Source organism: Hippocampus comes, unplaced genomic scaffold (genome assembly GCF_001891065.2).
Source record: "Hippocampus comes isolate QL1 unplaced genomic scaffold, H_comes_QL1_v1.1 scaffold76, whole genome shotgun sequence".
NCBI lineage: Eukaryota > Metazoa > Chordata > Actinopteri > Syngnathiformes > Syngnathidae > Hippocampus > Hippocampus comes.
In genome coordinates, this window is record NW_017805277.1 from 2246739 (window position 1) to 2264315 (window position 17577).

The following is a 17577-nucleotide window of genomic DNA, read 5'->3' on the forward strand; positions in this document are numbered from 1 at the left end:
CAAATGAACAGGATCGCTATCCAGCTTCCGCAGACCTTGCTGATGATCTGATCATTTGAATTAAGTGCGTTGGAGGAGGGAGCGAAGGAAAACAGGCTAGACAGCGGACCTCGAGGAACAGGATGAGGACCCTAGCTACACAGGCTGCCGAGGGTTGGGTCACTGCCATCAAGCACCGAATCACGTGAAATCAAACAGTGCCATGTCTTGGATCCGTCAATCTAAGTTATGACTGTGCGGAAGTATAAGAGCTGTCGATTTTCCATGGCGCACTTGAATGCAGCAGTGTCTGCACACCAAAATAAGGACGTCGTCCACTCAAGTAGGCCTTCACACGCAACACAGGATACAGGTTACAATAATACTGGAAAAAAGTTTTGAAATCATTTATCTGGGTCTCTTCATCTTGAACAGGGGTGTATATACTTTTTATATCCTCTGTTATGTGTTGCAAATGTAAGCATGAAAATGTTTGGATGACTAATCATACCTCAGAAATATCCTCTTTGAGCTTGTTATACTTCTCAATGTCAAAGCGTGTCCTTTTCACCCCCTTGTGGAGGAAGAGCAGATACTGTCGGTCTCTGGCGTCAGGGTACACGTACTCCTGCAGGTGACAAAGAGACACCGCATTTTGTAAGCACCAATTCAGCATACGTTCTTTGTGATGCTCTGCCTGACAGTTCAGATTAGGGTCATTGAAATAGCTTGGGTATGGGTGAATTATGAATGCTGAGCAAAGGGCAACACTTTGTCAAATTTCATTTCATCTGAGAAATGGACATTTTGTCCAATGTGACCAAGAATGTTGAACCTGCAAAGTTAATGATTGTTTGGTAAAGTTTTTGACCAGTTTTATGAAGTGTCTATTTTTGCCTGTGATAGTTAGATAACACAAAAATGTTTCCAAGAGCCTGTACAGTTAATGAAGGTAATAGCGTGACCCTGGCACAGACTATTTTCATTGCAATTATGTCCAAACAAGTAATGGGACAAGATGAAAGGAGAAGAAAAATAAGTTTAGGAGCTGTTTTGTCGGCAAAAGGGGTTTTAGTATTAACATCAAAGATGCTAATAATTGTGGCACATATGATTTGATGTAAAATAATCATTTCTTAATGTGGTGTTGTTTTCTCACGGAATAAATGCATGTGAATTAAAGGTTGGATTTTCCTTTTTTTGTGCAATTTTGGTCCTATATTAAGAAAAAAAAATAGGAGTTAAAGAAAATATCTGAGCCAATGATTATGGAGTGGGTGTATATGTGGAACTTGATGAAAATCATCAACTCAATGCCAGTCAAAAATACAATTTTTGTTCTGATATACTTAGCGACAACCCCTGTGTCTTAAAAGTATTAAAGCAATCTGTCATTCTTTAATGGTGCTGCCAGGAACATTTGTGTTCATATTGCTGTTCTGTCTCTAGCATTCCCTTTATGCAGACATTAGTGCAACTGTTAGTTACAAAGCGAGCTAATGGTGCAGCAAGGTGAAGCAGCAGTGGCCTGTAATGGTTGTGTAAAAAGAGCCAAGGGTTCTCGAGGGGAGGCTGAGAACTGCACTACAGGAATTCAAGTCATTCTTCCAACTGATATTCCCTCATCTGATGATATTGAGAGAAAGCCTAAAATGGATATCCACTTGGGGTGAGAACTGGTAATGGCAAAGGCCGGAGATGATCCACATCGGTTTCATGTTCATCAAAGCATTCATGAGCCCTTGTGTCCTCTGAATGAAACACAATCAGCTTTCTATCTCAAAACCGGGATGTTCACTTTAATTTGGACCCCGTCTGTCAATTTTCTTACCTGGCGTGTGAGCACAAAATATGCATACATGGCCATGGCTGTGCCATATGTGATGAAATAGGTGACAGGCTCCATGATATCCCAGGAATACTCCCACCAGGTCAGTCTGGCCAGGATGCCGAACTGGGTGGCCATGTAGGCCATGCCGCCCCACAGCACCCAAGTAGTGCGTCGCTCCGCCTTCCTACTCAGCTCCTGCTTCACCTATATGTGAAACAAGTGGGAGCAGGAACTCATGCACAATGTGCCCAACAGGTCAACGTTTAGAGAGAATCTCATGATTACTGACATGGTCAGTATTTATCATGTTAGACACTTTAATGACAAAATGGCTATTACTCGACCCTAAGTTGAGCAGATATTCTGTGATTATTCACCTTCACCAGGGAGCCTGATTCGCATAACAATGAACAGGATGGTTCTTCATTAATCAAGCACTCAATGCATGCATGCAGTGCTGAGATACGCATTCCCAGGGGAAACAAGTATTTTAAACAACTAAAGCTAAAAAAAATGGAGCAACTGTGCTCTCTCAGCATTAATTTACAATAATTCATGCATTAAAAAGCTGAGGATCGGGGTGTTTGTGTTTTGGGGACATGGCCACTGCATGCGCCACATATGCAGATCTGTTTTTTAGGCTCTGGGGCTCAACTTGAGATGCTTCTAACTACACCCCTCCTCCATCCCCCACCATGGGAACGAAATCCATACTCACCTTTGGCCCAGCAGTATGTGGGTCAGGTGACTGGGCTAATTTAGTATCCGATCAAAAAATATATGATGCGTGTTCTCTAATTCTTTATCAACTGGGTATTTTCAAGAAACCATGCCATGAACATGTTGTTGAGACATGTTCTGAGAAGTTTTTAAACTGTGGGGAAAAAACGGCCACTTTGCCGGAGACGAATAAATATAAAGTTTGAATGTTAGCACTATGACCGTGAAACGCTTATGAGGAGAAAGACGTGAATACCGGCTGATATAATTACAATCATTCATTAACATGCAAAGGAGGTCTGACCTTCTCAAGTGGGCGGAGCTGAGAGTTGAGGTCCTCAAGTCGTTCAATCAGCTCGCGCTCTTTGCTGAGTTGATGCTCCTCAATGCGCAGGGTGGTGTAAAGCTGCTGCACCAAGAACTTGACGTCATTCAGCCTTTCTGTTTCCTCATGGGGCAGCAATTCTGATGGGAAGATAAATAAATAACAATCAATAGTTTCTTCTTTACCTTATAGGAAATAATCATGAAATGAACGGCTGCACCTCTCCTCGGTGGCCGGACAAGGTGGGCGGTGTCGTTGATGACCAGCTTGAAATCATCCAGTAACAGGATGTCAATGCCTGTAGAGGAGGCAACTCTGGCTCCATCTGCGGAAGAATAAAAAAGAGAAACATGGTGGAAAAGTGGAGCAATGAGAGAGATGCTGGTAAACCACTCCACACCCCCTCCAGCTCTCTTGACCATCGGCCTCGTTTCGCTCCGATTATCATGACAGGGGGAGCAGAAGCACTTCCATACTAAGAGAAGATTCCGGGCGCCAATTGTTCTTGTATAATGAAGCATCGAAGTGGTGCAAATTCACTTCATGGCACATATGAAAGGATTAAATTTCTGTTGCTAAGCCGCAGCAGCAGGAACACTAAACGGCATCAAAAATACACTTGAAAGCATGAAAGGGCAAGTACAAGTGTAATTTACGAGAGGAGGTGGATACAGTGTGTGTGTGCGTGTGTGTGTGTGTGTGTGTGTGTGTGTGTGTAAGAGAGCGAGAGAGCAAAGAGTACCCGTGGAGTAGATGGCTACCCGATCGATGCCTCTGTCCTCTGCTTGGAGTTGTTGTAGGAAAACTCCCACGCAATCACTCAAAGGCTTGAGGGTGAACTGACAGCGTTCTCGCCTGGACGGCAAACTGACCGAGATGACTGGCAGCCCATTCTGGTACACCACCGTCACCTCTGTGTGGAGGTTGGGGGACAAAGACAAGCAGATATGATTAGGATTTGTTGACAGAGTTTAGCTGGAGCGCCAACAGAGAGTGGTGAAGCCACAACGCTAGACTTTTTTTTTCTTTCAATATACAAGGTTCTTAAACCACACCATTTTAAATGAATTGAAAAAAAAAAAACAGTATTAGGCTATGCAGCCAGAGATTTCTCGCAAGGTGACGTCACCACAAGCACATCCTTCAAGACAAGCTTGGTAAGAGTGGAAAAATTTTAACAATCACTTGCAAGATTGATTTTGACTTGGAACTGTCATCAAAGTAAAACGGACAAACTTGCATTTTCCTTATTCTTCAATTTCCCAGACCTCTTATTTTAAGGGTCATTGCACTCCAAGCCTACAACCTTCACTGGTCAATTGTCACTCAGACTGGGCTTTAATAGGAATTCGTTTTATAACAGCTGAGCATTAGCAACCATATGCACACCACTTTATCACATGCTCTCTCTCAGTTAGTGGAGGCTGAGAAGCAGAGAAAACCCTGGACTTAACACCTGTCAACCATCGGAGTGATAAATGAGGTGTGTCAGAAAAGATATACATTTCTCTATAGGTCGCTTGCACGCAGCTCAGAGCAAGGCATTCTGGGAAGTCTTTTTTTTTCCTACCACAGCCATGCACCAGGAATGCATGAAGGTGCGGCAAATAAGGCTGGCGGGTTGGAAGAACTCCAAGGGTGTTGACTACTTTGAAGGGGAAAACCCTGGTACACGTTGCGTGTTAATGTGTAATGGGAATAGTTTGACCTGCACTTGGGAACACATTTTGGGGTGGACACATTTTTGCATCATATATTGTTAAAAGGACAATGTCAAAAAATGCGATGGGTCAATTAACCTTGTGGCACATGTGACAGGAATGTTTTCAAGTTTGCTAAAAGACAACCCAATACCTTTTACTAATGTTTTTGTTTTTTACGCCTGAGGCTGCATATAAAAGATATTGTCATTTTACACGTGACTCCCACATTTGCTAATCCTGAATTTAACTTTTGGGAAGGTATTTTGGGGGTGGGGTACACAAATTGTGACTGACATAAACAAAACTTGACTCAGGGTGACATCCCCTGTAAAGAAAAAGTCTGGCAGGAAATTTCAGAAGTAAAAAATAAGCATCAGTTCAGGCCAAAGGACATTTTTATCCAACTAAGCCCTCCTCACACTGCCAAGCCTGGAAGATCAATACATTGTAATAACGCTGACCTTTGCCTCTCAGAGCAGTTATGTCAATTTACTGATGCCAACTATTGAGATTTTGTATTCCCATGGATAGGCTGAAAGACCTCTAAATAATGCCTGCGTGACTGGACTGACAATTGCATAAAAGAATGCATAATTTATTTCAAACTAATTTCCACAAGGAAAAGGGAAAATCAGAACCTTGCATCCTTGATCATTTAGCACTATCTCAAATTTGGATCGTGGTCACATCAACAGTGTGTCTACTGGATCCTGCGTGATCCACTTAACTCATAAGTGGGTCTTAACAGAGGCAATGAATCCAAAGTAATTCCACATAGGAGCTAATCCAAGCTGCCACAGTAACCTCTGCCTCCTCCTCGAGACCACTGCAGTGAATCAGCATATCATCATCTGGCACATGCGGCACCGGCTGAGTCCAGCTAGTCAGGATCGTCACCAAATACACAGAGGTGCGCGCACTAATTTTCCCACCCACTACTGCGCTTCTCTCCACCTCCGCCGGCTGACTTTATCTTCCCCTATGCAGCCATCATCACTGAGGGTATCTCCCATCTCACAATCCCACAGCTATTATTACATGAAGATAAAATCAGCAGATTCTCACCCTCTAACTTTTCGTCCCATTTCTCCAGACAATCACCTTGAACACAGAGGACCAGGAGCTACCCTAAGAGATTCCCATCATGAAAGTGAGCTGCTATGTGAGGCTCTACTGTGGGAATCGTTGCACAATTTTGTTAGAGACAGTCTCGGAGATGGAGTGTGGGGTATACTCTAGCAAAAAGTTAGCTTTTTGCTGCACCTTGGGGCTTATGCTCATACCGAATGCTCAGGAATAATTAGCGTATGAGACACGAAGGAGAAAGGAAACGGAGTAGGGGAACTTACCCTCTGAGGAAGCCGGGGTACATAACATTCTCTGGCCATGCCATGAAGGGGAGCCCCTCCAAATCTGCAGGCAAAGAGAAAAAAGCGGCAGATTAAATTACTGGCTGCAACTTCACATTGAGGATAACCATTTCGTTGTCTGATCTAAACTGAAACAGAAGTAGGGCATCTTCAGTAATTGACAAAAAGTTGCCCAGTGAAAAGCACATGACTAAAACCTACCTGGACAATATTTGTGTTGGGACACACCCCACAACCCCGCAGATGTTTCAGCGCATGCCAACAGCTGTACGCAACCTGAAGTTTTGGTCCCATTACGCCCTTGATAATACCAATAAATGTTGTAGGCTAGGTCACAGACATTTGGAGGTCTTTCTGGCAATGTGGTGCTGTATTTTTTTAGCGGCTGAGATGTCCCAAATACTTTCAAAAATGTATAAAGGAGGGGGGAGGGGAGTGATGGGAAGTCAAAGGAGTTCCCACATCCTACACACAGATAGAGACATGCTGCTTGAGACAGAAATAAACCAAACCAAGAGACCCACTTGAATGAGCGGTCTCGGTCTGCTTGTTTGGTGCGCACTCGGGCTCTGATGAGAGCAGATGGCAAGTTACTATAGCAACCTCTTGTTAATTTGGGCTGGTATACATATAATATGAACAATTGTTTTGTAAAAAGCAGAAATATTTGCTACATGGTGTTAATACAGTTTGTGACTCTGCCCTGCGATTGATTGGTGAAGGTGTACCGTGTCCATCTCTTGACCAGTCTCAGCTGAAAATGGCTTCAATTTGCCTGCAACCCAAATAAGGGCAAGCGGGGTATAGATTGCATGGATGGTTGATTTAACTGTATACTGTTCTTATGCTCTTCTATTGAACATTTTAGAAAATGCAAATGCAATAAATACTGTACTTCAGACATTTTCAATGGAAAAGATACATGCAGGGCAAGTGACCTAAAAAAAGTTGTGTGTGCCTGCATTGGATGGTGGGATGTAAAATGCAACCACGGGGAATGTGTGTCATGTGGTTGTTTTCAACGACAATTAAGTTCCTTGTTAAAGACTCCTCCTCCTTTTCCTTTTGGCTTTTTCCTTCAGGGGTCGCCACAACAAATCAGTTGGCTCCATCTAACCCGGTTTTGTGCATCCTCTTCTCTCACACCAGATACCTTTATGTCCTCTTTCACTACATCCATAAACCTCCTCTTTGGTGTTCCTCTTGGCCTCCTGCCGGGCAGTTCCATGAATTTCCATCATGTCAGAACATAACCAATGAATAACATCATTCATGTTATTGAATTTCTTTTTACCCATTGCATCACATTCTTAAATTAACTAGTGTCTACAGTACCACTGACAGAAAAACACTGCAGCGGGTGACAAAGAAGGCAGCCTCAATATGCGCCTCAGATGTGTTTGAAACTGAAGGGAGGAGGGGGCTGCAGTTGAGCACAGCTTGGGGGAAACCCTTTATTTATTTATTTATTTTTATGATGCATTATGTCTGAGAGTCCATTTGTGCAGCACGTTTCCAATCGCACAGCTCAACCTCTTTTCTACGGAGCAGCAATCAAGCCTTTTAAGGCATTAAATGAGCTGTCACACCGCCTTCCACATTCATGTACAGTAGAGCTGGGTGATGATGAGGCAGTGAAAATACAGCGAACAACGGCAGAGGCGGCAAACTTTTCTAATGTTTCAAATCCTGAGCCTGGGTAAAAAATGGAACAATCGCAGCGCCACACTGCTAAGTTGTGCTCCTGAGGCCACAGAATTTAGCAATTTGTCATAGGGTCGCATATGCAATGGAGGCAGGAACACTCTGTACAACGTTCACGCAATAACACAACCACTGTGCCATGAGAGTATTTTAGTGAGAACAAGCTATGAATATTGTGCAAGTATCCAGCGGACGTAGAAGGGTAGTGATGTCAGATGTACTTCTTGAATCATACTGAATAAAAACAACAAGGATGAAAGATTCTATTTATGACCCTACACTGACAGTTCTGGGATGCGGATTTCTCAGAAAGCATCGTAGTACAGCTATAGATGGTTTGGGAACCTATTCAAGGTGGTACATAAACGATGAATTTGCTGCTTGTTTCTCTTGTCAGGATTACAAACAACCAGAGATGACACTACCTGCTGTACCCACACTAATGCAAGCCAGAGAGCTGTTGCTGATTAAATGTCTATCAGCATGTCTGATTGCCAATCATGTCCTCCCCACGGTTGCTTAATCCAGAGAGACCGAGCTTTTAGTCAGCTCGTTGACACAAATCCAACTGCGAACGGTAAAGGTACTGACAGTCTTGAGTTGATCAGATGAACAAAGGTGGGTAAGTCCCATCTGAACTCCTATCCATTTTCTATTACTCATTCAGTGTCACGGGGGAGCTGGAGCCCTTCCCAGATGATTTCTGAGCGAGTGGCAGGGTGCGGCCTGAAGTGGTTGCCAGTCAACCAAACGCACATACAAACAGCTATTCATACGCTATCTGGTTTGAGAGATCATACAATTTCATGTTTCCTTCCTGCATGTGTCTCAGTTCAGATCAGGAAAAAAAAGCCCACACGGAATCAGATATGCTCTGCCAATGTGATTGCGGTGCAAGCAGACAGCTGAGACGCATCTCTACCGTTCGGCATCGAACGTCATTAAAATGGGTAATCGGCCTACTTCTAGCCAAACAACACACCTTGATGATGGCAGGCTCACTCTCTCCAGCATCGTTTCTTTCTCCACATTGTCGCTAGCAGGCGTGGTCACTTCTCTGTTTATGACCATACTTCCAAAAAGGCACAAAATCGACTTTTGGCATTATGAACTGCATGGTGAACTCATCCTAAAAGTACAGATTTAAGCCTTTTTTTTTAAAAATTTTTTAGATAACTAAAAGGCCACACACAAGCAAGCACACACACAAAGATATGTGTGTCCTGCACTGATTGCTGTCCCATGGTATCATGGGAGCCCAAACAGTGATTAGGCTGCTGATCACATGACAAGCTGAGAGGGGCATTAGAGATGGTCTTCAATTGCTCCACGCAGTGGTGCGAGTGCTCCAACGAAACACTGAAGCAGAGTGGCATCCCGAACATACGCAAATATGATTGTGACGTGTGTGTGAGCGGGTGTGTGTGCCCATCTGTGGTGAGATATCCATGTCTATTTGCAGGTGGCGTGTGTGTTTGTCCATCCGTCTGTTCACCAGTCTGCTTGACAGCAGCGGCTGCAGAACGTCTGAACAAAGCAAACCTACCACCGCCACCCCCTTACCATTCCCAGGACACACCCTCCTCCCATTGCCCCTCGCACTCCCTCGGCACGCAGCCACTGAGATGCTGCGTGAAATATTTAAGAGCGCAGCTGCAGTCAATAGCACAACAACCTTGGAATCAATGTCATGTGAATAAAAGAGCGGGACAAAGACAGTCGCTGAGCACAAATAGGACGGACAGATGATCTGAAAGGCAGGGATGGAGGATGAGAGGATAAATGGAGCAGCGGTAGGCGAGTGATAGATGATAGATGATAGCTGGAGTAAAACGGTGAGAGTCACGAGTGTGCTCGCGTTTCAAGCCATGTGCTGCTGCATACACTGTGCCCTGCAGCAGATACACACACACACGCACACACACACACCAACCGCATCCCTAATGTGACTCCCCTTTACTCTGTGTGTGCATGTGTGGAGAGATGGTAGGTTGGAGGAGTAGGGTGAGGGGAAGCAGCAGCAGTAGAAACGGGTAGGGAGGAGGGGAGAGGGATGGAGGAGGTTGCTGATCACTGCAGTAACGGAATTCCTCGTCTTGAATCTGGGGGTTGCCCCTCGCCGTCCCCCTCCTCTCGCCGTCTCCCTCTCACTGATCCTGATATGCTGGTCTCACCATTTCTCCCTGCTCATCTGCACTGCGTTGTACCTCCCACTGCAATTTACTGTACTCTCCAACAGTTGTGAATGGTGTAAGATTGTAGGTCGTTATTTATTTTTTTAACACGAGAGTGAGGATACCTTTCTAAATCTCAAAATCACTGTATGGGTCGACTGACATAAATATACATTTTTGGCAACAAACACACCAAGGACGGATTAACGGTACCAATCTCCAACCGGACCAAAAACGTGAGCCATCCTTGCAAATGTAAATTTTTTAGGGTGGGGGAAACAGTTTCCACTTTGATTAAAGTGCCATAAAAGGAAAAAAAAAGCAAGCTTGCAACACAAGAGAAATATTTGGGGAGTGTCGTATTTATCTTTGTTTCTATGTCTGTCATCTAGTTATATTCTAGTTAATGAAGAATTATGTAAAACATTAGTATTAGACGGATGGGAAAACCAAAGTGCTGTTTTTATTTTCATCAACATTTGAAAACATCCCATTTGAATACATAATCATGATGACGAACAGACATGCAAATTTATCTTTGTAAAGACAGAATTCTGACACAGGTCTGGTATTAGACCTCATTAGATTACAGGTTTACATAATGTTGTATCCATTGAGTGTACGTTGTGGGGAAATGTGCATCATGCATTTACCACACAATATAATTCTTGGGAGAGCTGTTTTCACAATGAACATCATCAAAATCCAAGCCTATTTATATTGCCACCCTCACTATGAATCCGAAAACATTGTGTGACCTGTGACTAAAAGTTTTGGCTGAACTGAACACAAAATGACAAAGCAGGTAAATAGCTTTTCTCCTGCAGAACACCTTAGGGAGCAAAAAAAAAAAAAAAAAAAAGCATTAGGTGAATTGAGCGAACGTGATACAGCAGCGTGGAAGAATTATGCCACTGACATAATTCCCATTTCATGATGCCCTTCCGGGAATGTGCAGCACTCTGTCATTTATCTGCACAATGGCTGCATCCATCCATGTGCTAATACGCTTTTCTGGGCGGCTACATCCCAGATAACGTGGCTGATTTCCCAAAGTCATTCATGAAATATTTCATACAGTATATGTAACATGTTACATATCATGTACAGCTCATGTTATTTCCTATCGATAGCATGTTAGTGAAGAACACAGCACTTATTTTTGGCATCACTGGAAACGGTACTTGTTTTAATATTAATCCTATTTACAGAAGTGGGCATCCAGTCAGTATTGATGAAAGGGCCATCAGTCCGGCACTGATGGACGCCCGTTTTCCTGACAACTGACAGAAATACGCCCTGCCTATCTTGTGTGTTTGTTCGCGGGGCTGAATACAAGCAGGGTTGGTTCCGTTGACAATATATAAAAAGCGCTTTGCACTTCCACTTCCATGTGGACTGTAAGTAAAAAAAGACAAGTGGGGTTTAAGAGCTATTAAATTAGATGAGCAGTGTATCTACGATCTCATCACTCGTGAAAAGGAACGAAAGAAAACGGAACTCACATTCATTAAGCTAGTGAGGGAATGCGGTGTGCTTTTTTTTTCTGGTAGTTTCCAGATTTATTGCTCTTCCAGGGAATGCAGAGTCGCAGACTTTAAAATCTATTTTCCCCTCACTTCGATTAGTGCGCATAATTCACTATTCCCGAGAAATAAGCAAATGCCCTCGAAATGAAAGCAAGAACTAATTACAGGGATGTTTGCAACAATAGAATGAACCCAAATGGTAGTTGTACGTTGGTCATCAAGATTTCAAAACCCAATTTTGGACAATATTCCATCATCATCTTATTGGAAAATAACGTTAAAAGTGCTGCTTCTCAAGTTCTGACACGTTAAGGAGATTGCACGTGAATTTAGCGTAAACCTTGTGACACCATGAGTTCCTCCTGTCTTGTATTGGTGGTTCAAGCAGGTGGTGGTCTAGGGGTAAGACATTCATATCGATGATGTGGCAAAGCAGATTATTATTCCCAGAATCAGTTTCAATGTATGCCAATTCAGAACAAAGCTAAAAACACAAAAGCACAGTTAAGAATGTCTCAAATCCAAACCAAAACAAGAAACTGTACTGCTGGTACCATATTTCACAAAGCACTAAAGTTTGATTCAGTTTGGAAGCCAATGTTTTTCAGTTCCATGGTTTCAGTTCTAATGAGTACAATGATACCAATCGCTTACTTCCCCTGCAGGGACCTTGCAGGCTAGACCAAACCGTTGTAGGGTTTAAACATAAGAACTGGAAACTAAATCAATTGGCTAGGGAAATCCACCTACAGATAAGACAGCCACTCTGCACTTGCTGGAGACACAGAAGCGGAATTGTGTGGAACAACTGTCGCAGTCAAACTTATGCAAGAGAGAAAACGCTGAGAGCCAATTGACAGATAATGAAACCTCCGGTCCTGTTCTTCAACACCACTGTATTACATAATCTCCGCTCAGATGCTGCAAAAACTGTTACAAAGCACAGCATGTCAGACATAAAATGATGACAATCTGATTTTCCCACTGCAATGCAGAGTTGACTGCGAGTTGGCTAGTTCACACATCAAAATGTGACAGTGGCCACCGCATACAACACATAACGAAATATGTAATTCTATTTTAATTTTTGATTCTATTTCGACAAATTGGCTTTCCGACCTTGGGTATGAGTTGATTCATTAATGCTTGCTCATACTTTGCATAATCCATAGGATAAAATCTTTCGATAGTCTGGCCGGGAAGTCGCAGAGAAAAAAAGAGTTCATTCAACGGCGAACAATTCTGATTCTGAGGAGATTAAATCTTGATTTTGATTGATTTTATAAAGCAAATTAAAGTACTAATGAAAAAGGAATTCTTTTAGGAAATATTCTGCAAAACCAACACACTGCGGAAGATTGTGGTTACAAAATAATTAACATCAGTATTCTCTTTTTCCCTCTAGGGCAGATTTATTTCATAATAATCATAATAATAATAATCAATTTTATTTTCATTACTTCTAAAGTGGTAAACATTTCACCACACTATGGGTTGGAGGCAGAACAAGTGATATTAAAGCAAAGATTTGGAGTTTAAACTAGCCTCTTGACCTGGACATTGTAAACGTCCTGCTTACAGTATGAAAATGTAATTCAACCACGGATCGCGAAATTGTGGATTCCTGCGGGACTACTTACCATTTGGCCACGCATCTCACATGACTTCTCGACACCTTTTTGGGATCGACAACATGAGAATCTGCTGCATTATTGAACCTAAGCATTGAAATTGACGTTCTATTGTGGGATCCTCTTTCAAGAATTTGTCCCAACTGAGAGGCAGCACTTTCCTATGAGCAGAGCAGAGTAGACTAGAAATGTAAAACCGTGCTTGCCTGAAGGATGCGCTCACACAATCTACACAATATAGAAGTGTGTGGGAGCAGGTCTTTATTTTATAGGCACGATATGACCCTTTTTGATCGTTCATATAGCAGATGGCTCTTGCTGCTCGCGTCCGTGATAATTACATTGCGAGTCACGCAATACTCAGCCCTTTTCTGAGCTACTATGAAGCGTGGACGAAGCAGCCTCTCCCCCTCTTTTCCTTTCACCTTCCCTCAAACGTGGCTGATTTTCAAAGACATACGCAAATCCTGTCTTGCACAAAGACAATGCATACGCTCGCTTTTCCATAAACTGGGTCCCTATTTTTTAAGTGAGCCTACGAGCTTGCACAGGAAGCACCTTGAATCACAATCAATGCAGCTGAGTAAGCGCTGTTTCAGTCCTACTCTGCATCCTTAATTCCTCCTCCTCACCATTATTAGGAGCATAAGAAGAGTATACATCTACCTTTTCTGCCCACTCGACTTATTCAGGACTATAACGTGGTCATTGTACTAATATGTAATCTATACGTTCTGACCTTGATTGTGACTGACTTTGAATCATCAAATGTTGAGTACTGTTCAAAGAGCTCATGTCCGACTGCTCCTTGCTTGGAGCAGAATGCTTCTGTGAACACCGATTTATTCGACTGGAGGAGCTTGAGGCGACAAATAAAGACTTTCAACGGGGGGTTACAAAAATGTTAAGCTTTAGGATAGTCTTCCATATCTGATCCCCCTCTGGGTGTGAGGAAACGGGCATCAAAAAATACAACTGTGCATAATATTCATTTTGGGATTTTTTTCAGGGAAAATCCATCATGGCTGTTATTAAAACCCATATTAGCATAAGGTTATCACCATTTTTTTCTGGTCTGCAATGCTCAAGGATGTAATATGTCCTACTTTTCTCACTGCCTTGCTCTCAAAACCTCACCAAAAATTATTAATAAAACAATACATACAATACAATACATCCTGATTTATATATCGCTTCCACAACAGCAGCAGCTGTAACAAAGCGCTTAAAAAAACAGTGAACGTAAAGTAAAATAATAAACACAACACAACATAAAACACAGTCGTGCATTGATAACATTGAGAAATCAGCAATCAGTTCATCAGCAGTGGAAATCCCTTTCACGTAGCCTGTAAAAGATGATATTTTCCTGTTTTTCACCATGTCACTGTTCTGTACAAATGTCTCTGACGCGGAAGGGGAGTGGGGGCTACATGTGTCCATGTGCACCAAAAAAAAAGTGATAATCCAAGGCGCTTGGCTTGCTTTCCACACTCAAAGCGCTGCTGCCACAAGCAGAAACTAGCAGCCGGCCACCGCGATCACTCACCAAGCCAAGTGAGGCAGAAGAGTGGATGACCAAACGACAGCAGGAACGTGCCACCAAGATCTTGTCACTTTAAATCAAGTCGGGCTAGCCATTGGTCCACAAGTATGTGGAGCATGATTTGGGCATACGGCATGAGATCCGCCCCCCACAAAAAAGAGCCGATTTTAACAAAAGCATGAAACAGAGATGTTATTAAGACACCTGGGAATTGTTTAAAATTGTGAAGCAAATGCATACTGTATATGTTTGAACAACACTATGTAATGAGATGACGCACATTTCTTCCGAGTTTATTTTGAAAAGAAAATCACATTACATTAGCTTAATATGGAACACTTTTTGGTACGGTAATAATTTTACCAATCGAACTCCTTTAGCGTAACTGCGTGTGTCTGCATGTGTTGTGTGTTTAAGGGTGACTCGGCAGACTACAGCATCCCAGTTAAGGCAATGAATTTCTCCTGAGGCCGCAGCTGCTATTTATGAAGTGGGGCATGGGAATGTTCCTTTTGAGGAAACACTGACTCTATTCCTCCTCATGACAGCCCTGTTCTTATGACACAGAATGCCTTAGCAATGACTCAGACTAACTGTTGAAGGCCTTTCTGTTATTGCACTGATCCTCCATGCAAGATAAGACAGCTCAAAAGTTTAGCAAACAATCAGCTTCAGTAGATGTCTGATTACATCACTCTGTGCTCCATGGAGAGAGACAGGGAGTGAGCGACACCTCGAAATCGGACTCCATGGAATTGCTGCTCTCTGCCTTCTCGGCTGTGTCAGCAGCTCGGTCTGAGTTTTACTTTGCGCCATTCCACATGGACATGGCATAGCATGCAGCAAGAAGTGTTGTAATTAACTGACATGTGCTTCACCAGACACTGTGGAGGTGGCTGTGCATGTCTAATTTGGCATTTTTCCCCCCAGGATGAATGCGTGCATGGCAGAGATCCGATCACTCAGGCCGATGTTATAGACTTTATGATACACTGTCAACAAAGAAATACGATTCACTCCAATTAAGATGGGGCAAAATCCAAACTGCTTACTCATGGGTGGGGCGTAAAATAAGGGGAAAAAATGTACACTGTAATATTTTAATCACGTTTTCATGGAAGAATCATTGCAGGTGAGTACTTAAAGGGGATATATATATATATAGAGAGAGAGAGAGAGAGAGAGAGAGAGAGAGAGAGAGAGATGAAAAGGGGTCAGCATGACAATGATTGAGATTCTCATTTTTATTTTAAACACCGTGTGAAATCTACATGAAAAAATGGCAAATGCTTTAAATGTGGATTATTATTGCTGATAATTATTTCCTTTTCTTCCTGGTGAAGCCATGCTGTTTATGGCAACATGCCCGGACGGACGCTGTAGGTTCTGAAATTGGCTGTTCGAACTACGCAATATACTCAAATACCAACAACGGTTACAGGAAGGAAGCGCAGTACTTCAAGGTGCCAAAATCGTCTATGGAAATTAGCAGAGCCAAAGCAATACGGTGTCGGTTCCCAAATCTGAGCAAAGAAAAATGGCATTGAAGGCTTGATTGCTCATGGAAGCCAAGAATCAAGAAGACGAGTCAGGAGGAAATGTAACAACTGGTGCTGCATAATAATACACTCAATGGAAATACATGGGCAGTGAGATATGAAGACAATGACTTTGTTCTGAGGATTATAGAGACTTATTTGCTAAATTTGAGGGCGCAGTGTCATTTCGGGCACATCAAAGGGCAACAATGGAGGACACACTGAATTGAGATTAGAGGAAAGGGACAAATTTAATAATAGTCTTCCTTGAGCTGTGGAATTTGATCCAGCACTAATCTCAGTTGACTTTATTAGCATTATCAATCCTCCTTGCGTCCCCTTGTGTGGTCTGTGTGCTGTGTTTGTCATCGCTTCGAGAGCTGACAGAGCTAGAACCAACACGTCACACTCACAGACACACATAGGAGGCAATGAGATACTGCCTGGGACCGTTTTGCGGTCTGAAAATTGGACTGTCTGCTTATTTGACTGCCGCATCCACTCTTTAAGCCCTGCAGGTAGCAGAAATTACAGATTTAGAGATGCTGGCCCACTTTCACTTGAGTCTATGTGAGTCAGTGAGTGGACCTGTAGTGCCTGTGATATATTTAAATACTTTTTGCTTTAGAATTGACCTGAAAAAATTACTGAAATAAAACAGATATGAAGTGAAGTGTTCAGAATTGTTCCATGAAGCTGACAAAACACTTTGAATCAATGCCATGACACCGTTGTCACGTTGAGGTTTATTGTCCATAATCTTGGCTGTCATTTTTGTACATAGTAGAATTATTACAATTTTTCAGAATGAAGAACAGGCGGCACAAGTTTTCTTTCTGTTGAGTCATTGTTACGCTATGAAATGAGAGTAAAATGAGCAGAATACTGATAAGGACATTTAGCCACAGAATCGCATTAGCAATTAACTTTCATAGCTAAAGGGAAAACCTGGGAGCCTACAACTTGTGTCTGAGATATGGTGTACAAAAACACATCGCTAAAATGTGGTTACAGCAATTATTCCCTTGAAGACTGAAATAATTTGTGTCCAGCGTGTCAAGAAAGTGTTGCATTCGTGTTATGGATTAAATAACTGAGTAACTATGTTAAATCAATGCAGTTTTGCAAATAATACATGTGATTACTTTATCCAATGGTACATAAATGAGGGATTAATTTGAAGCCAACAGTGAAAATGGGTTAAACTAAAGATTCTAAAGATGCGAACGAGTTAAGATCTAAAATAACTTAACTTACCAACATGGTCAATTTGCAAAATCTAGGGAGGGAAAAATAGAAAGGTATCAAAGGCAGAAATAGTTGACTTTTAACGTTCAAGGACAATAATTTTTGTTCTTTTTCATCATTTGTGCTTTTTTCTTTTTTTTAATGAATGTTAACATTTCTAAAAAGATCAAGACACAACAGCAAAGGCCAGCACACATTATAATAATAATAATAACAATGCATTTTATTTTAAAAGCGCCTTTATACATACAAGTGTGGTAATTTACACTGGGAATCCTT

General features: G+C 42.3%; 1 protein-coding gene across 5 annotated transcripts in view; it reads right to left on the minus strand.

Annotated features, from left to right (window-relative positions):
• The window catches only part of mcu (mitochondrial calcium uniporter), a 48283-nt gene that overhangs the window by 3504 nt on the left and 27202 nt on the right, over positions 1–17577 (minus strand). For 3 of the 5 annotated variants that reach the window (XM_019870389.1, XM_019870388.1, XM_019870387.1), the window contains 6 exons: positions 5908–5971; positions 3598–3768; positions 3076–3180; positions 2835–2995; positions 1811–2014; positions 491–607 (listed from right to left, as the gene is read on the minus strand). In XM_019870389.1, the coding sequence (XP_019725948.1) occupies positions 491–607; positions 1811–2014; positions 2835–2995; positions 3076–3180; positions 3598–3768; positions 5908–5971 (822 nt within the window). Of the gene's footprint in view, positions 1–490; positions 608–1810; positions 2015–2834; positions 2996–3075; positions 3181–3597; positions 3769–5907; positions 5972–17307; positions 17330–17577 lie in introns of all 5 variants that reach the window. The other 2 variants (XM_019870390.1, XM_019870391.1) reach the window with 1 other exon arrangement.